Source organism: Sander vitreus, chromosome 22, assembly GCF_031162955.1.
Source record: "Sander vitreus isolate 19-12246 chromosome 22, sanVit1, whole genome shotgun sequence".
NCBI classification, from domain to species: Eukaryota; Metazoa; Chordata; class Actinopteri; order Perciformes; family Percidae; genus Sander; species Sander vitreus.
In genome coordinates, this window is record NC_135876.1 from 24,603,882 (window position 1) to 24,625,685 (window position 21,804).

Consider the following 21,804-nt stretch of genomic DNA (forward strand, 5'->3'; position numbering starts at 1 on the left):
CATAACAGCAATGCTCCAAGGTCCAAACGCGCCTGGCTTTTAAAGGGAATGGGAGATGATCTCTGATTGGTTGATTGCATGTTACACCCAAAACACACCTCTGATTAATGAAGACACTAAGTACAACCCTTTTCAACCATCCGCGTCTACCCCAGTTCATGCAAACGCAAATGTAACATTTCAAGCCAAAAGGAATACTAGGAATTGATGGTGGTGGTAAATATTCATGAAAAGGACGAGCAACACAGATTTTGATAATGAACAACTAAACATTGTTACACACTGGGTCCGCCAGGCTCTTTTGGGGTACTATTTCCTCCAAATCCCACGCTCAAGAGCGTCTGTATCCTCCTGTTCGTGCTGCTGGGCTGTTAACGCGTTGCCTCTATAGCACTGCGTTCCCGTCTCCATAGCTGCAAGGACATGGATGGACACGGGCCTGCACACACAGCCAGGTAGCTTATCCTACGGCTTGAACCTACGTTAAACTGGTATAGTCTTTGTTTAAAGATTATTTATTTGGCATTTAGGTCTTTATTGATAGGACAACTCAAACATGCAGCAAAGGGCCGCAGCTCGGGATTGAACCAGGCTTGAATTGAAAACGTTTACGTACTAAAGCTTTAACGTTAGACGTGTTGGACACATAGTTTCAGAGCTTGACATGAGTTTCCTGAAGTCTTCTAGGTTATATATGATTAACATGGTAAATAAATGTCTGAAATGACATTTTGTAATATCGCTTTTTGAGTTTTGTCGTTTGGACGTGCCGGTGCGTCTTTCGTCCTCAGAGGGTTAAAAAGTGTGTGTATGTGTTTTCTGTGTGTGTTTTCTGTGTGTGTGTGTGTGTGTGTGTGTGTGCGTGTATGTGTGTGTGCGTGTGTGTGTGTTTTGTGTGTGTGTGTGTGTTTTCTGTGAGTGTGTGTGTGTTTTCTGTGAGTGTGTGTGTGTGTGTGTGTGTGTGTGTGTGTGTGTGTGTGTGTGTGTGTGTGTGTGTGTGTGTGTGTGTGTGTGTGTGTGTTTTCTGTGTGTGTGTGTGAGAGTGTGTGTGTGAGTGTGTGTGTGTTTTCTGTGTGTGTGTGTTTGTGTGTGTGTGTGTGTGTGTCAGTGTGTGTGTGTGTTTTCTGTGTGAGTGTGTGTGTGTGTGTGTTTTCTGTGTGTGTGTGTGTGTGTGTGTGTGTGTGTGTGTTTTCTGTCCTCAGAGGGTTAAAAAGACAATTGAAAGGAGGTCCATTATTGTAACAAGTTTTGAGAACCACTCGTATTTTTGAAGCACATTTCGTACCGTTAATGAGCTCTACGCGGGTCAAAGGTCACTCACCACCAGGTTCCCGATGACCATGACCAGCATGAAGACCAGGATGCACAGCGGCTGACCGGCCACCTCCATGCAGTCCCACATGGTCTCGATCCACTCGCCGCACAGCACGCGAAACACGATGAGGAACGAGTGGAAGAAGTCCTTCATGTGCCAGCGAGGAAGAGTGCAGTCCTTCGAGATCTTACACACACAGTCCTGTTGGGAGGAACAAGAGATACGTTCACAAAATGTAACCAAGTACATTTACTCCAGTACTGTACTTCAGTACATATGTAGAGGTACTTGTGCTTTACTTGAGTCTTTTCTTTTCATGCCACTTTCTACTTGTACTCCGCTACATTTCAGAGAGAAATATAGAAAGGCCAAGGGAACTTTATCAGGATCATAGTATCCTGGATCCATGAAATAACTGGCCTTTCAAAATAAAAGTCTGCCTGCCTCTATGGGAATCTAACATAGGGGTGTACTGACTTTTGTTGCCAGCGGTTTAGACATTAATGGCTGTGTGTTGAGTTATTTTGAGGGGACAGCACATTTACACTGTTATACAAGCTGTACACTTAATACTTTACATTATAGCAAAGTGTCATTTCTTCAGTGTTGTCCCATTAAAAGATATAATGAAATATTTACTAAAATGTAAGGGGTGTACTCACTTTTGTGAGATACTGTACGTAGATAGATACCGACCCTACGCCGTAGCCTGATGTCACCTCTCAGAAAATGTAATTACACATCGCGGTGATGCACGTCACATCAACATTTACCGTGAGCAGATCTCACAGCAATCAGCGCTAGCACACAAGCACGCCAGCGCTGCACCAACCTACATGTACAGATCCAAGCCTGTGTGTGTGTCTCGGTCAGAGTTACCTGGTAGTTTTTACCAAACAGCTGCATGCCGACCACGGCGAAGATGAAGACGATGATGGCGAGGACGAGCGTCAGGTTTCCCAGAGCGCCCATGGAGTTCCCGATGATCTTGATCAGGGTGTTGAGGGTCGGCCAAGAGCGAGCCAGCTTGAACACACGAAGCTGGAAGCAAAGAGACATTTCAGAATAAAAGGTCATCCTTTAAACTAAGTTTTACTCTGATCGAAGTTATATTTGTGTTACAAATGTGCAAAAAAACGTCAGAAATTTAAAAAAAGCCACAAAAGTACAAAGAAATGCAACAAAAAAGTAGAAAAAAAACAGAATAATGGGCAAAATAGTCGACAAAAATACAAAATATTTACAGTGCTCAGCATAAATGCTAAAGTTGAATAAAAAGTCATCTTTTGGAAACTGATCTTAATGCCTTAATTGAAAAAATTAGGAAAAATCCAACCTTTAAGGACACCAATATTCTTTGTGAATGAATAATGTATCGTAAATAAATAAATGTTCTTCCTTAAAATACAGGGGGCATAAGTCAGTACACCCCTATGTTAGATTCCCATAGAGGCAGGCAGACTTTTATTTTGAAAGGCCAGTTATTTCATGGATCCAGGATACTATGCATGTGCCTCGCATACAACGTCACATCCCTCTGGTCACCATACATCATCACATACCCTTCACCATACCCCCCCCATCATCACATACCCTTCACCATACCCCCCCATCATCACATCCCCTTCACCATACCCCCCCATCATCACATCCCCTTCACCATACCCCCCATCATCACATCCCTTCACCATACCCCCACATCATCACACACCCTCCACCATCCCCCCCCATCATCACATCCCCTTCACCATACCCCCCCATCATCACATACCCTTCACCATACCCCCCATCATCACATCCCCTTCACCATACCCCCCATCATCACATCCCCTTCACCATACCCCCCATCATCACATCCCCTTCACCATACCCCCCCATCATCACATACCCTTCACCATACCTAGAGATTGACATGGGGTACTTTCCATAAAATCATCTCTCAATGCAAATCAAACCAGTTATTAGGCTAACTGAAATACAACCATGCCAATCTCCCTCCTTTTCTCTCTCCTTCACTCCTTCTCTCCCTCCCTCTTTCATTCTCTCCCTCCCTCCTTCCCCTTCTCTCTCCCTCCCTCTCCTTCTCTCTTTCCCTCCATCCCTCCGTTTCTCTCTCCTTCTCTCCCTCTGTGTTTCCTCTGTGTGTGAGTGTGTGAGAAAGAGAGAGTGTGTGTGTGTGTGTGTGTGTGTGTGTGTGTGTGTGAGTGTGTGTGTGTGTGTGTGTGTGTGTGTGTGTGTGTGTGTGTGTGTGTGTGTGTGTGTGTGTGTGTGTGTGTGTGAGAGAGAGTTTCTTTGGAAACCGTTGGTAAAAACGAGCAGTTATTTCAAACATGATTTATGGAAATATGATTTTTGAAGTGCCGTTGAATGTGTTTTGGTGATTGTGGTGTAATGTGAGTGTGAAGTGTGTGTGTGTGTGTGTGTGTGTGTGTGTGTGTGTGTGTGTGCGTGTGTGTGCGTGCGTCACCAGTCTGAAGGAGCGCAGCACGCTAAGCCCCTCTACGTCGGACAGGCCCAGCTCCATGAGGCTGAGGCACACGATGATGCTGTCGAAGATGTTCCAGCCCGTCTGGAAGTAGTAGTACGGATCCAGAGCGATGATCTTCAGAACCATCTCCGCCGTGAAGATCCCCGAGAACACCTGACACACACAAAGACACACACAGACACGCACAAACACACACACAGACACACACGCGCACAGACACAGACACACACACACCAAAAAGTTTTCATAAAGTTTCTTGGAAATAAATCATTCAGCATAAAACACAGAAAATGACTAATCGACTGAAGAAATATTACAGTAGTTGACTAATGGACCAATGGGCAGCTCTACAGTCTCCTGAACACACAAACTTCGAGCTAGCAAGCTACACGCTGAAAAGGGCAAGTGTGGATGGTGCAACGAGGCAGGCCTGCTCAGTTCTTTAAGGGAATGATTGTAAAGATTTACTAAGAATATATTTATGGTATTTCCTCTCTAACTGGGACGCTTTGGGGCCGATTGGCGGGATTGCTGTGGATGAAGTACACATGGAGATACACATGTTACTGCGTTCTGTGGAGTAGCCAGACCTTACGCTGTGGGGATGAGATCATCTCTGTATTAAGGACACTTGAAAAAAAGCTGTGACACACACACACACACACACACACACAGGTAGGGACACAAGAGAGTCAGGTAAGGACACACACACACACACACACAACTAAATGAAGGGCAGAGTTAGCCAAAGGGTAGGAGATTTCAGACAGGGTTAGGTTCACACACACACACACACACACACACACACACACACACACACACACACACACACACACACACACACACACGTCACCTCCTATAACACACAGGTTCTTTAAAAGCCAACAGGAGTTCAGTAGCAAAGGGACGTTCCAGCACGCTGACCTGCTACGCTCACATTAGCATGACGCTAACCATCATTGAACAGTGTGTGTGTGTGTGTGTGTGTGTGTGTGTGTGTGTGTGTGTTAGCATGGGAGACGCTGAGTGGAATGGACTCCAAGGAGAGTCATATTATTGTCAGTTTACTTGTTGCATAAATTAAAGTACTAATACTACACTGTAAAGAATACTCTGTTACAAGTAGAAGCCCTGCACTGAAAATGTTACTTAAGTAAAAGTATCATCAGGGAAATCTAGTTTTCATTCCCCCTGCTCTGGTGTTTCCCCCTCTCATTCCCCCTGCTCTGGTGTTTCCCCCTCTCATTCCCCCTGCTCTGGTGTTTCCCCCTCTCATTCCCCCTGCTCTAGCGTTCCCCCTCTCATTCCCCCTGCTCTAGTGTTTCCCCCTCTCATTCCCCCTGCTCTGGTGTTCCCCCTCTCATTCCCCCTGCTCTGGCGTTTCCCCCTCTCATTCCCCCTGCTCTGGCGTTTCCCCCTCTCATTCCCCCTGCTCTGGTGTTTCCCCCCTCTCATTCCCCCCTGCTCTGGTGTTTCCCCCCTCTCATTCCCCCTGCTCTGCTGTTTCCCCCCTCTCATTCCCCCCTGCTCTGGTGTTTCCCCCCTCTCATTCCCCCCTGCTCTGGTGTTTCCCCCCTCTCATTCCCCCTGCTCTGGTGTTTCCCCCTCTCATTCCCCCTGCTCTGGTGTTTCCCCCCCTCTCATTCCCCCCTGCTCTGGTGTTTCCCCCCTCTCATTCCCCCCTGCTCTGGTGTTTCCCCCTCTCATTCCCCCCTGCTCTGGTGTTCCCCCCTCTCATTCCCCCCTGCTCTGGCGTGTCCCCCTCTCATTCCCCCTGCTCTGGTGTTTCCCCCCCCTCTCATTCCCCCCTGCTCTGGTGTTTCCCCCCTCTCATTCCCCCCTGCTCTGGCGTGTCCCCCCTCTCATTCCCCCTGCTCTGGCGTTTCCCCCTCTCATTCCCCCCTGCTCTGGTGTTTCCCCCTCTCATTCCCCCCCTGCTCTGGTGTTTCCCCCCTCTCATTCCCCCTGCTCTGGCGTGTCCCCCCTCTCATTCCCCCCTGCTCTGGTGTTTCCCCCCTCTCATTCCCCCCTGCTCTGGCGTGTCCCCCCTCTCATTCCCCCCTGCTCTGGTGTTTCCCCCCCTCTCATTCCCCCCTGCTCTGGCGTGTCCCCCCTCTCATTCCCCCCTGCTCTGGCGTGTCCCCCCTCTCATTCCCCCTGCTCTGGCGTCCCCCCCTCTCATTCCCCCTGCTCTGGTGTTGTTTTTCAGTCTCAACGGCCGCAAACGGAGACCTTTGGCAGCATCGACACTGACGCCAGCGTTTCTCCTCCTGATTGGGTCTTATCGGTCACGACGTCTCGTTCTCTGAGACTACTAACGTTACCATGGCAACTACCAGCAATGGGCGGAGTCTACACGCTGCCTCCTGTTCATGCCCAGTATACGAGAATGTAGATGAGATATATGAGGTTTGGGCGTGTTAGTTTAAACAGAGATTAGTTCTTCTACTGGAGCTAAAAACACTTTTGTGCACCGAGATCACTTTTGGAGCGAAAAACCAAAACGTAGCGATGTAAATGTAGTCTGACACTAACTCTGATTCTAAATTTGTAGCTGGAAAATTCTTTTTTTATTTTTTTATTCAGTGGCATTAGAACTCTTTTGCAGTTTGTTCCTGATTTGGTGATTTTTCTTTTTTTTAGGATACTTTGATTATTGTGGGCAGCCCTTTTCTCAGCTGTTTGCTCCTGTGGTTTGATCCTTTAAGCCTCTCTCTCTGCAGACCTCAGCTCCTCCAGGGTTCGCCTCGCTCTGCTTCGCTTCACATCACGTGTGTGTGTGTGTGTGTGTGTCTGTGTGTGTGTGTGTGTGTGTGTGTGTGTGTGTGTGTGTGTGTGTGTCTCTGTGTGTGTGTATGTCAGCAGCAGCAGCCCCTCGCTCTGCTTGTTGTTCCAGAAATAAGGGGAGCCTTGATGTGACACCGGTTACGTGACACACGTGTGTGTGTGTGTGTGTGTGTGTGTGTGTGTGTGTGTGTGTGTGTGTGTGTGTGTGTGTGTGTGTGTGTGTGTGTGTGTGTGTCTGTTTCTCAGCCTTATTGGGCAAATGTTCACCTTCAGTTAGCGTCCACTAAAAGTGCTGCACTAAAATCTTCAGATTATTATTCTAAGTGTCTGACAACATTATGAAAGGATCCCTACAGAGATAGAGCTTTTTGTTAAAGAGCAACATCCATTTAGTTTAACATAAAACAGCCCTGAAATCCCCGTCACCAAACCCACCAGACTCCATGTAAATAATCACTACTTTTAGCGTGTGTAGAGGCAGCATATCGCCACATGTAAATGGGTGAATTAAGGGTTTATTTCAACCAAACCAGAGTGGTGATTGTTGGAATGGTTGGAAAGATGAACCAAGACGGCTTTTGATGGTTTTATTTTGTTTCTGTCGACTTTGAATGAAGTGTGTTTTACGACGTTAAAATGACTGTTTATTTAAATGGAGTCTGGAGGGTTTGGAGATAGCAATTTTGGGGCTGTTTCTGTTTTAAACAAAAATGTCTCTCTCTGTAATGTTGTCAAACACTTAAAATGATAATCTGAGCCAGTCAGTTGTTTCTAATGGATGGAAATTAACGGACGTCACATAGCTTGTTTCTCTGCTGCAGTCTGGCTTAATACTGGACCAATTTGAAAGACTGTTGTTCCCATCAGTCACTTAGCACAAAACAAAACATGCAAAAATAGGGTCCAGGTTGAAAAAAACCAAACTGAAGTGACCTGTAAATGGTGCGACTTTTTTGTCACAAAACAAACATGCACAAAATCAGGCTCTTTCTGGGGTTACCGCTCTCTCAAACACACGCACGCACGCACGCACGCACACACACACACACACACACACACACACACACACACACACACACAATCTTCTTACATGGGCTCATTACCTCTGTAGTGCGTTGATTAGCTACTCAACAATCACTCTGTTATTATTACTGACATCAGGAGAGCCTCTCTCTCTCTCTCTCGCTCTCTCTAACTCGCGATGGATCAGGCTCTCTCAAGACAGACAGGTTTAAAAAAGAAGAGGGGGAATTGTGAAACGATTCGGGAGTGTGAATTATAAACTAAGTACGAAAAAGGAGTCAGCTTCAGCGTGACACAGAGAGGTCACTGGTTTGAATCCCACCTGTGCCTGTGCTGCCTCTGGAGCTTCAGCTGTGCAGTGGTGCTTTAGTTAAATGTAGTGTGGTGTTGTGTTGTGTAACTGATCAGTGGAACAGTGTGTTGACGTCAGCCGGAGTGACGTTAATGAAGTTAAACACAGTTCAGCTGTCAAATAGCAGCAGCAGCCTCTGGCCTCAAACAGCCCGCTGACAGAGAAACATCACAGACACACGGCGCCGAACGCCATAGTACTTCATTAAAGTCACTTAAATAAACTCCACTGTAATGGGATGGTTAGGCTTTTTAAACATTATTCCTTTTTGAATATTAGAAACATACACATTGGACATGTTTGAGACCGTCCTCCCAGAAAAACGCCCACATAGGTTGTTCAAGCAGCAATTACGACCTATATTTTAACGTTTACAGTGGCGGCGCCCTCTAGTGGCTGTGGTAGTTATGACCGAAGCAAAACAGGAAGTAAGGAGACGAAGTGTAAGAGCCACAGGTGTAATTTACAGGGGGGATGGGGGTAGCCTGGGAAAACCCTGACAAACTTCCGGAAAATTTGAGATCCGTCTGGCCAAGTGCCCATTCAAGCCCATTTCCAATTTTTCCAAATCGAGGCGCCAATCACAACCGTTAAGGCGGGCTTCACACGATGACGATAGTGAACGGGCTCTGCAACATGCTTGCTGGTTGAGATGTTTATCCATCGCTCTGCATACGTCATCTCCTTCATCGCTCTGATTGGTTGAAGGACTATCCAATTGCGCCCAGAGGCGTCTGAGTGGCGTCCGTTGGTGGCGCCCCTTTGGAAATGGGCTGTGAATGAACCTTCCCCAGACCACCAGAATGCAGGAAATGAGCCCTTGCAAGATTTCCACATAATTAGGTAAATCAGCCCACAGAGGTACCCACCCCATTTAATGAGGTTTTTTCCCAGAGTCCCATCCATCCCATTTTTACTTCTCTGTTTTATTACAGTGTATAAAACCCCAACCCAGTCTCCTAAACACAACCGTCCCGTTGTTGTCCCGCGTCCCCCAGAGACCGCAGCCGTCTCCCGTGTGTGACCTTTCCTTTCCCCGTTCTTTTCCGAAACCCAAGCTCCGAATAAATGCTTCCCATTAAGTGCTGACCACCACGAAACAAAAATGAGATACGTGTACACGAATCAATAGATTAAAAATGACGTGACCATTTCACGAAAACCCATCACCGAAAGAGTGGATCGCAGTACAAAACAGCTCAAAACAAGAAGGCTTATCACCAAGTAATTAAAGACGGACTTGATCCATAACAGTTCTGGAAAAGGAAATATTGATTCTTGTTTTTTTTCTGGATTTCACGTCTGCCTGAGGACGCTCACTTGTGACAGTTATGAAACACAACGATGTGTGTCTGAGTTTCAAGTTCAGACTCTGTTCGGCACCGAGGAAAAGTCTCTAATTCACTGACTGAGGGAAGAACTACTCTGACCAGTGTGTGTGTGTGTGTGTGTGTGTGTGTGTGTGTGTGTGTGTGTGTGTGTGTGTGTGTGTGTGTACATGTGTTGCTGGCACACAAACAGGGGATGTCAACATCAGCACTCACTAATAACAGTAACATCAGCAGAGAGCGGATGACACAGACTTTCTGTGCCTGTGTGTGTGTGTGTGTGTGTGTGTGTGTGTGTGTGTGTGTGTGTGTCTATATGTGTGTGTCTCTGTCTGTGTGTGTGTGAGACACGTGATTATTTTTGTGACAACCAGGCAGATGTAATGAGTAAGCACCAGGACACAAACAAAAACACACACACACACACACACACACACACACACACACACGCGCACACACACACACACACGCGCGCACGCACACACACGCAGCAGCCTACTGAGTATATTTGAAGGCGCTCACTGGATTTTGGGAGTTTTTTTTACCTAACTGGATCATTCTTTGTTCAGGTGCCCCCCAAAAACCCCCAAAAATGTCCCCAAAAAAAAGCATCGCAAGTCCCCAATTTTTTTTGGCAAGCTCTGCACCGGTTCCCCTGAGCAAGGACAGCACAGTGCTGACCAAATTAGATAACAACAGTTACAGCAGAGGACTCTGTGTGTGTGGAGATACCCGGCAACAACCTCACACTGTGCAGTGCCAGATCACACAGGGAGCACCTTTATCACACACACACACACACACACACACACACACACACACACACACACACACACACACACTTTACCCCTGACTGTCCTCTCTCTGTCTCTTTCTCTACAAAGAAACTTCATTATAGCCGACTTTAAGGCTCATTTTTCACTCACATACTAGAACAAGCACGGGAGGCAGGAAATATTTCTTATCAGAGCTTTTTTTTTTTTTAAAGTCTGCAAGGTCCTCAAGTCCTGTAGAAAGAACTGAAACACCACAGAATTATTAAAAAATACATTTCAATGAGCATTAGAGGTAGCGTTATGTGGACGAAGGAAAAGTAAGACCTGATGAAAAATGATGTCCTAGAACACGATGCTTTAATTTAATGTCCCTGACACACCGGGCCGATGATCGGCCGTCTGACAGCCTGGCGAGGTCGGTGACTCGAGTCTGGTTGGTGTGTACATGCTGTCGTCCGTTGGAGGAGCCGTCAGCCTTCATTTTGTCCGACCTGACATGCTGCGTCGGAGGGCGGGCAGTCGGACTCAATGAGCCATCTGATTGGTGGAGCGCTAACCCAGAAATGACGAGCGGGATGAGCGTGACTAGAGTCTCTCAAAATCTGATGAAAGTCTATTAAACTGACCTTCGTCGATCTGAAATGAAGACAGATTCAGCAACTGCACGGCCTGTTTCTCTCTTCAAATGTTTTCAGAAACACGTTTCAGTGAACTATCTTCGTAAAATACGAGCCCCGTTGAAAAATCCGGGAGCAGCCAGACCCACGTGACGCGTTCGTCCAATCAGCTGCCGGTTTGCATGTTTTGGGCGACAATACAGATTAGCGCCGCCTGCTGTTATGGAGACGTATTACGTCTCGCGCACGGGCAGAACGTACGCTCAAGTCAGCGTCGCTTCGCTGTGTTCTGAGGCACTTTTTGGACCTCGGGGAGCTGAGTGATCAGTCCGACTGGCTGTTCTGCTGACGGTCGGCCGTCGCGTTGGTGTGTCAGGGGCTTAAGACTTCGTCAGCAGGGAAGGAGAAGGGCTAAACTGCCGGTGACGAAGAAAACTTTGAGAAACTCCTGAAGCCGAATGATATGCCCTTTTTGGGGAGAGCACAGGCACAGAAGCCTTATCTTTCTGGAGGAAGTCACCTGGATAGTTACAGAGCTCCACAGTGATAAGTCGCCAAGTGTGGAGGAGATTTTCCGTGAGATGCTGAAGGCTCTGGATAGATTCTTCTCTGTCCTAGGAGCCCGTTTCACAATAACGATGTGCGAGCACTTGGTTTGTGTACCGTCACACCCACTAGCTCCCACTGTTAGAGACCTTAAAGGTTAAGGACACTGAGGAGAGGTTGTGCTCTTAATGCACAGAGCAGCTCTATGGATAAAAGCCTTCACTAAACGCTATGTACAATGTAGATATTTACACACATGGAATATATCGACATGTGATGCCCAGCAGAGCGAAGAGCTAAAGAGCACACGCCAAACAACAACAAACAGTGGGAGCATTAGTGGACATTGACTTGTCAGCGCAGTAATGATCTTTACACACACACACACACACACACACACACTCAGAAAGGCCAGCTAACTGCTATGTAAACACATGTGAGGATTAGAGGAATTATCCCGTAAAGAACTCAGCGACTTCAGCCTGCAATCGGATCCCTTTGACGTGACTCAGCCACGATCTGAGACCTGAACTACTTCAAAGTGAACCGAGGGAGAAGTTTGGACTGTTCACGCCACAGAAGTATACAGCTACATCAGCCGTCTGAAGTATTGTGTTCTATTCAGTCCCTCCAGAAATGACGGGATTATGCCATCGCATAACTCAATGCATAATCAGCCAAAGTCTGCATATTTATGTTGGTGTTGTAGTTCTTTCTTTCGCTCGTCCAAGCAGAATTTGCTGTGTACGTACAGATCCTTATTACATAGCAGCCGCCACGCAGCCGCCACGCCATGCTCACGCCACGCAGGCAGTGTGCAGGGGGCCTAAGGCTGGCTACACACTGCCTGCGTGGCGTGAGCGTGTCAGCTGCGTGGCGTGGAAAACGCGTGCATGCTAGAAACAGAACCAACGCCTATTTTTCACGCGACACGCAAGCGTGTTGGAAGCGTTTAAGTCATTTTGACACAAATACATGTTAATAAATGACATGTTGATGTTTGAAAGTCTGTAGGCTTTGACATGAATGCAGATATAAATGTCAATGTATCAATTTTCAAATATTGCACCTGTCATTACGAACGAAATATTCTGTAGCCGTCAAGGCCGTCAATACTGCTGACGTTGTCTTTGCATTGATTTACTCCACTCAAGCAGTAGTATACTTCATGTTAAACATATATACATATACATACATATATACATATATACTGATTTGATTACAGCTGTGTAAAGACATCCACGCAGCAGACACGCAACAGAAACGCCACGCTCACGCCACGCAGGCAGTGTGCAGGGGGCCTAACAGCGGTGCAGCCAGAAGGTACCTACCCAGTGGAGAATTGGAGTAACACTTCAAACACATTTTCGATTTTGTAGGTCTACATTAGTGCAGCAGAGCGTGCCATCGTGTCTCCCCCCCCCTCAGAGACATACACACTGGCCGACTCCAAAAGAAAGCCAGCTGTATCATAAAAGGACCCCACTCACCCTGGACATCACCTGCCCCCCTGCCCTCTGGAAAAAGAAACAGGACATTCAGATCCAGAACCAACAGACTGAAAAATAGCTTTTTCCCCCAGGCAGTCAGGAGGACAGACCTTCCTCTCCTCTCCACCTCCTTCCTCTACAAAGACTTGGAACTGTGCAATAGAGCCCAAAAAGTGGAAGTGCAATAACGGTATGTAAACAGTGCCACCTCATCGTGTTTATTTATCTTGATTGTTATATCTATTTGGTTATCTACCACCTCACATATATTTTTGTATTTCTTCAATGTAATTAGTTTTTTACGTTTTGTGAAACAAATAAACTAAACCGACCTAACCCAACTCATTCCCCCTGCTCTGGTGTTTCCCCCTCTCATTCCCCCTGCTCTGGTGTTCCCCCTCTCATTCCCCCTGCTCTGGCGTTTCCCCCTGCTCTGGTGTTCCCCCCTCTCATTCCCCCTGCTCTGGCGTTTCTCCCTCTCATTCCCCCTGCTCTGGTGTCTCATTCCCCCTGCTCTGGTGTTCCCCCTCTCATTCCCCCTGCTCTGGTGTTTCCCCCTCTCATTCCCCCTGCTCTGGTGTCTCATCCCCCCTCTCATTCCCCCTGCTCTGGTGTTTCCCCTCTCATTCCCCTGCTCTGGTGTTTCTCCCATTCCCCTGCTCTGGTGTTTCCCCCTCTCATTCCCCCCTGCTCTGGTGTTTCCCCCTCTCATTCCCCCCTGCTCTGGTGTTTCCCCCTCTCATTCCCCCCTGCTCTGGTGTTTCCCCCTCTCATTTCCCCCTCTCATTCCCCCTGCTCTGGTGTTTCCCCCTCTCATTCCCCCTGCTCTGGCGTTCCCCCCTCTCATTCCACCTGCTCTGGTGTCTCATTCCCCCTGCTCTGGTGTCTCATTCCCCCTGCTCTGGCGTTTCCCCCTTTATAAACTCAAGGGAAAGTAATTCAGATAGTATTTTAGACTTCATAAATGTTTGTTTTAATGTTAAATAATATTCCTTTAACATTGGGATAGATGTTTTTTATATTGCAACACCGGGGCATTTATTTTCATAATTTTATATATTTTTTAATTTATTTTAATTATTTATTTTGTAATCTCTCCGTGAGAGAGGCCAGGGTAGGTGTACCTTTTATTTAAAGTTGTAGTCTCCCTCTGTCCGTCCTGTCCAGTGGTTCTTTTAAGCTGCCTTTAAAATCTGGCTCTCTTTTGAACAGCTTTTCTATAACCAAACTTGGTTTTTTAAGGAGGTTTTTAAGTGTTTTATTCACACCAGTGGTCCCCTTGTGCCCATCCCGGGCGTTGCGTTTTAACCCAAACCTAACCCTATGCACCTCTATCCCAAACCTGGTCTCTGCGGCAACATCTGGCTCCCCAGGACGCCCTGAACCACCCACACCCAGGCACTTTTAAGAACTTACAAGACTGGTCGTTGGAGGTGGGGAAAACGAGTGGGGACGCCAACCTCTCATGTATTCCATCATTTACAGACCCACAAATGCATATGTCTGTTTGTATACAGCGCGCAAGCTTTATGCACATGCTCCGCCTCTTCTTCGCCATTTGTTGGTGAATTTCTGTAGCAGAAACAGCGCCACCTATAGGCCTGGGAAATGAAGTAGCGTGTTGAGTCTTTTACAAATGGATCTGTTTGGACGCAAATATTCTTGAAACGATGCCAGGGAAGACGGGGAAAAGAAAGATCATTTTGGTACGATCCAGGTAACGCTCTCACAGAGGCCCACCTTTAGGCCCAGACCCAGTGATTGAACACCGCCGCTGCAGGCCAACCCACAGCTACTGTTTCTACTTATAAATTGTATTACCATTCTCTGCCCCAAAGAGCTGGCGGCAAGCCTGAGCTAAGGAAACCTGACATCGCTGGACAGGTACAAGTGTCTGTCTGTCTGTGTCTGTGTCTCTGTGTGTGTGTGTGTGTGTGTGTGTGTGTGTGTGTGTGTGTGTGTGTGTGTGTGTGTGTGTGTGTGTGTAGGTGTCATCAACATGGGGATTTTGGCTGTGGGCCTTTCACACCTCAGGTGAACCAATTACCATATTGCATCAACCTATCAGATCCTGTCAGACCGTCGGCAGACCTGCGGGGGTCAAACACTGGAGTTAGTCACGGTGGTTTAAAGCCACCCGACCCGTTTCTGTCAGCTCGAATACTGAAACTCGCCTAGCTTTTCACACACACCCTTTTCTTTTTCCGGGAGAGAGATGAATTCGGTGTTTATGTTTCCTCTCTGAATCCCAAGGTTTTACAAATTGGACAAAAGGGTTTGAGGCAGTTTCACAGGTCCGAGGGTCGTTTCCCAAACTGTCTCGTTCTTTGTCACAAAATCTAACCGCCTCCTGAACTTGCCTCAAGTTTGTTAATTGCACAAACATGCTCGTAGTAAAGAGGTTCATGCTCTATACTCGGCTCTTAAAGGTCCCATTGCATGAAAATGTCACTTTATGAGGTTTTTTAACATTAATGTGAGTTCCCCCAGCCTGCCTATGGCCCCCCAGTGGCTAGAAATGGTGATAGGTGTAAACCGAGCCCTGGGTATCCTGCTCTGCCTTTGAGAAAATGAAAGCTCAGATGGGCCGATCTGGAATCTTCCCTTTATGACGTCATAAGGGGAAAGGTTACCTCCCCTTTCTCTGCTTTGCCCGCCCAGAGAATTTGGCCCCCCCATGAGAAAGAGAGAGAGACATCATGGCTTTCAAACGAGCGAAGCATGACAGTTGGTCAAGGCCACACCCCCCCTCTCTCCCCCTCAATAGCATTTAAAGCTACAGACACAGAAATGGCACATCCTTAGGAAAGATCATTGTGGGACTGGCTCTTGTGGCTGTAATTCTTCACCAAGGGTGAATTTCAGATACAGTATTAGGGGACCACTAAGGTCTATATAAAAGAGACTTCAGATACAGTATTAGGGGACCACTAAGGCCTATATAAAAGAGACTTCAGATACAGTAATAGGGGACCACTAAGGCCTATATAAAAGAGACTTCAGATACAGTATTAGGAGACCACTGAGGTCTATATAAAAGAGACTTCAGATACAGTATTAGGGGACCACTAAGGTCTATATAAAAGAGACTTCAGATACAGTATTAGGGGACCACTAAGGTCTATATAAAAGAGACTTCAGATACAGTATTAGGGGACCACTAAGGTCTATATAAAAGAGACTTCAGATACAGTATTAGGGGACCACTAAGGTCTATATAAAAGAGACTTCAGATACAGTATTAGGGGACCACTAAGGTCTATATAAAAGAGACTTCAGATACAGTATTAGGGGACCACTAAGGCCTATATAAAAGAGACTTCAGATACAGTATTAGGGGACCACTAAGGCCTATATAAAAAGCAGCATGTCAGAAGACCTTTAAAAGAGAAGTTTCTAAGATTTTCAGGGGACTTAGATTCATCAGAACATGAAATCCAATTCTCTCAAACTAATAAGCCTCATTCTGTAATATAAATCATGAATATATCTTTGGATGAAGGCAGCGTAGTGCAGATGAAATGTCTTCATTTCTGCTTTAAAACAGCGTGCTGTGGGGCTTCAAGTGAAGGCCCAGGACTTGATTTGAAAATGAATGTTAACTGACAACTGTTTGTCCAGAGTCTGCAGTTGTTACGGTTGCCTTTTACAATCATTCCCCGAAAGAACCAAGCAGACCTGCCTTGTTGCACGAAACAAATTTTCTTCAAAACTTGCCATTTTCAGCGTGTAGCTTGTTAGCTTGGCGTTTGTTGTCGTTTCCCAAAGAGAACGTAGTTTGAGAACGGCAACACACAGAGAGCAGAAGGACAGGGACATCAGGCAATTTACTTCTGTTGATCCAGACTAGGGGAAAATGACACGACTCAAACAGGAAAGACAATGTTGCCAAAACAGGCAGTTTTGAAATGTGACTATTTCACTTTAACCCTCTGAGGTCTAAGCCATTTTCTCCATTCTTTGATTCGCCTTTACTCACCCACCCATCCATTCATTAATCCATCCATCCATCCACCCATCCATCCACCCACCCATCAATCCATCCATTAATCCATCCATCCCCCAATCCATCTATTCATTAATCCATCCACCCACCCATCCATCCATCCATCCATCCATCCACCCACCCATCCATCCATCCACCCACCCATCAATCCATCCCTCCATCCAGCCACCCATCCAGCCATCCATCCACCCACCCATCCATCCATTAATCCATCCATCCCCCAATCCATCTATTCATTAATCCATCCATCCACCCACCCATCCATCCATCCACCCATCCAGCCACCCATCCATCCATCCACCCACCCATCAATCCATCCATCCATCCACCCATCAATCCATCTCTCCATCCATCCACCCACCCACCCATCAATCCATCCATCCCTCCATTCATCCACCCACCCACCCATCCATCCATCCATCCATCCATTCATTAATCCATCCATCTATTCATTAATCCATCCACCCATCCATCCATCCATCCATCCATCCATCCACCCATCCAGCCACCCCTCCCTCCCTTCCTCCATCCACCCATCCACCCCTCCCTCCATCCATCCATGCAAACCACCCCACCCATCCATCCATCCATTCATCCATCCCTCCCTCCATCCATCCTACCAGGTTTCCGATGCTCAGCATGCCGTTGAACTCGTCCGTCATGGGGTAGTGCTCCATGGCCATGAAGAGCGTGTTGAGGACGATGCAAACGGTGATGGCCAGGTCGAGGAAGGGGTCCATCACCATAATCTTCACCAGCTCCTTCACCTTCAGCCAGAAGGGGGAGCACTCCCACACCAGGTAACGGTGGGCGAAGACGTACCAGCATGGGTGGCATTTCTTATGGGCCTCCTCCAGTTCTGCATCGCACAGGACAAAAACAATACAAGGGGAAAGGAGTCGATTAAGTACAAATAAATAAAAGATCATTTGAAAGATAGAGATGAAAACAATCAATTAATGGACGAGGAGAAAGATAATGTGATGATAATATGCTGTGTTCCAGGCAACCCGTAACTCGTGTTTTAACAACCTTCTACCGGTGAAAGTGCCCTGGAACGGGAGTCAAACCTGTAACTTACTCCCCGTGAACTGGTACCAGATCGTTGTTCTCCCAGTTACAGTTTTTGACGTCACACACACATAAACAACAATGGTGACCCCTGTTGATGCTGTACAGACGCCGGTGATTAACGGTGAGAAATAGAAATAAATAGACATAAATAGGCAACGTAAAGTAATTCTGCACATTTAATCAAAACAATACACATACGATTGTGTACTACTACAGGTTATGTTTATTAAATGAAGCCCAAAATATGTCGCCGACTAGAAATTGCTAGTATCAGCTAGCGCTAGCTAACGTCAACGTTAGGTAGCCGCTAGCTAACGCTAGCTAGAAGGGTTTGTCGTGACTTTGCCTGGAACGCTACCAAGTCGTGAGTCGTGACTTGAAGTCGTAACTTACGGGCTAAACATTGTGTCTGGAACGCAGCATTAGTCCCCTAGGTAAGGCAATAGGTTTGGATCTGTAACTCGTGATACGTTTCTGTTTTTCTGGTTTGTTGTTTCGCACCAAGTTGTGTTAATGTTATGTCTTTGAATGTCAACAAATTATTATTATTATTATTATTATTATTATTATTATTATTATTATTATTATTATTATTATTATTATTATGTGAGTGTGCTGTGACATCCTGCAGAGTCTACTAAAGTAGAAAATAAATGAAAATAAAACAATCCCGTGTGTGGGTGTGTGAGACTTTCTGCAGAAATGAAAGCTGGAAAAAAATACTTTAAACAAACAACATGAAAGAGATTATGTTAATTTGCGAGCTTTTTCCATGAACAGGCGCAAATTCGCAAAAGCTGTAACTGCGTAAACAAATGCATTGATGCATTTATGCATTCACAAAACTTCAAATATTTAGGGTCCTATCTTGCACCTGGCGCAGCGCAAAGCCCGATGCAAGTGTCTATTTCCCGTCCAGCGCCCGCGTCGTTTAAATAGCAAATACACTTGCGCCCATCTGTGGCCCATGGGTGTGCTAGTCTTACAGGGAGGTGTATTCAGGTGCATTCTGGGTGTGCTGGTCTTACAGGGAGGTGTGTTCAGGTGCATTCTGGGTGTGCTGGTCTTACAGGGAAGGTGTGTTCAGGTGCATTCTGGGTGTGCTGATCTTACAGGGAGGTGTGTTCAGGTGCATTCTGGGCATGCTGGTCTTACAGGGAGGTGTGTTCAGGTGCATTCTGGGCGTGCTGGTCTTACAGGGAGGTGTGTTCAGGTGCATTCTGGGCGTGCTGATCTTACAGGGAGGTGTGTTCAGGTGCATTCTGGGCGTGCTGGTCTTACAGGGAGGTGTGTTCAGGTGCATTCTGGGTGTGCTGGTCTTACAGGAAGGTGTGTTCAGGTGCATTCTGGGCGTGCTGATCTTACAGGGAGGTGTGTTCAGGTGCATTCTGGGCATGCTGGTCTTACAGGGAGGTGTGTTCAGGTGCATTCTGGGCGTGCTGGTCTTACAGGGAGGTGTGTTCAGGTGCATTCTGGGCGTGCTGGTCTTACAGGGAGGTGTGTTCAGGTGCATTCTGGGCATGCTGGTCTTACAGGGAGGTGTGTTCAGGTGCATTCTGGGCGTGCTGGTCTTACAGGGAGGTGTGTTCAGGTGCATTCTGGGCGTGCTGGTCTTACAGGGAGGTGTGTTCAGGTGCATTTTGGGCGTGCTGGTCTTACAGGGAGGTGTGTTCAGGTGCATTCTGGGCGTGTTGCTATCCTGAGGCAGCGGGAAGTGATTGCACCATTGACCAACAAAAACCTGGTCTAAAGTCAATAACGCAGCATTTCATTGTTATTTTAACAGAGCATTAGTAAAATGCTCCTAGGCTCGTGCACAGCACGTGCACACTATGCTTGTTACACACACAGGGACGCACAGCAGCACACACACATGCAGAAGATTACAGATACAAATATTACGGTGCAAATCCTCCATCATAACAGCAATGCTCCAAGGTCCAAACGCGCCTGGCTTTTAAAGGGAATGGGAGATGATCTCTGATTGGTTGATTGCATGTTACGCCCAAAACACACCTATGAATTAATGAAGACACTAAGTACAACCCTATTGAACCATGCACCCGGTGCAGAGACCCTTTTTTCCGCTGTCAAACTAGCAAAAGTGGATTTAGAACGTTAAAATAGGGCCCTTAAACTCCATGCCAACTTTCAGCCTCCTAAGGCGAAAACTGTGGCCACCAAAGGGTGGGGAATTGTGTGTGGAACAACTGATTGACCTATGGAGCTGCTGGTCGCAACTAAACGATTGGTGGCTGTTAAGTCTTTATTCTTGAGAAATAAAACCACAGGTGGGAAGAAGTCCAGTTGCAGTACTTTTATCGATTTTGTCATTAGAGTTATGACTCGAGTCCACACTTCTGGCAAGAACATTACATATTAAAATAGCTTTTTAAACAAAATGTTATTGAAAACACGAAAAACACCTACTCTTAAAAAACAAGGTGAGAAATAAATTTACTGTCTTGTAGCCAAGAACACTTTTTATATTAAATATCTGTAAAATATACAGAAAGTAGGTAAAAGAAAACATGAGAGGAATGAAGGAAAGAGGGAATGAACGGTGCACAGATGGATGGAGATGGAGGAAGGACAGCAGTGTTTTTTTTGTATTTTCCTCTATGATGATCTGTTCTCTTAGAGCAGCGACTGCCGAGGGGGGAGACAGTGACTCAGCAGACCTAACACACACACACACACACACACACACACACACACACACACACACACACACACACACACTTACAACACACACATGAATGCCGATTTGAAGAGATATGAACCCAAAAAGATTAATACATGAATATCATCAAATATACACACACACACACACACACACACACACACACACACACACACAGAGAAATGAGCTCATGGTTAATGAGGGAACCATCATAACACACTCTCTCCTTTTCCGACTCTCTCGCACAAACAAAGCCGTTGTCCCCCCTGGGGTTGGCTGGGGCAGCGACACACACACACACACACACACACACACACACACACACACACACACACACACACACACACACACACACACACGGTTACACAATCCCCCATCGACAAACATGCACACACACACACCCGCGCAGACAGTCTGGAAACGCACACACAAAAGTGTTGACAGACTCACTCAGACGCAAAATTTTGTCAAAAACATGGTTACACAATCACACACAAGCAACCACCCAAAAAAGTGAAAAACACACTCTGAGGTAAAAAAGTCAGGTCACGTGACGTACTAACGCACCGTTAAAAAAAACACACAAAACGTGAATGGGGGATAAGGGAGTAGCCTAAATGCAAAATGCCTTTGAACTCACTAACCAAAACTAAAGCCAGGTAGCATTTTGTTAGCAGCTTCTAGGTTTGGGCAACTTCAGTTTGATGGAAAGAAGATGGAGACGCTATGCAGTTTTGGCCATTTCTTCGCTGACTTCTCGCTGTTTTCTCTATAGAGCTCCCCTACAGGTTTCTCTATAGAGCCCCCCCTACAGGTTTCTCTATAGAGCTCCCCTACAGGTTTCTCTATAGAGCTCCCCTACAGGTTTCTCTACAGAGCTCCCCTACAGGTTTCTCTATAGAGCCCCCCCTACAGGTTTCTCTATAGACCCCCCCTACAGGTTTCTCTATAGAGCCCCCCTACAGGTTTCTCTATAGAGCTCCCCTACAGGTTTCTCTATAGAGCCCCCCTACAGGGTTTCTCTATAGAGCTCCCCCTACAGGTTTCTCTACAGAGCTCCCCTACAGGTTTCTCTATAGAGCCCCCCCTACAGGTTTCTCTATAGAGCCCCCCCTACAGGTTTCTCTATAGAGCCCCCCCTACAGGTTTCTCTATAGAGCTCCCCTACAGGTTTCTCTACAGAGCCCCCCCTACAGGTTTCTCTACAGAGCCCCCCCTACAGGTTTCTCTATAGAGCCCCCCCTACAGGTTTCTCTATAGAGCTCCCCCTACAGGTTTCTCTACAGAGCTCCCCCTACAGGTTTCTCTACAGAGCTCCC

The 21,804-nt window shown here is 46.7% G+C and overlaps 1 protein-coding gene across 1 annotated transcript in view; it reads right to left on the bottom strand.

The window, feature by feature from the left end:
• Positions 1-21,804, bottom strand: part of LOC144537020 (sodium channel protein type 2 subunit alpha-like) — a 199,668-nt gene that overhangs the window by 77,096 nt on the left and 100,768 nt on the right. The window contains exons 15-18 of the mRNA XM_078280422.1: positions 17,349-17,587; positions 3,783-3,956; positions 2,195-2,356; positions 1,322-1,516 (exon numbers count right to left, since the gene is read on the bottom strand). Coding sequence (XP_078136548.1) covers positions 1,322-1,516; positions 2,195-2,356; positions 3,783-3,956; positions 17,349-17,587 — 770 coding nt within the window. The remainder of the gene's footprint in view (positions 1-1,321; positions 1,517-2,194; positions 2,357-3,782; positions 3,957-17,348; positions 17,588-21,804) is intronic.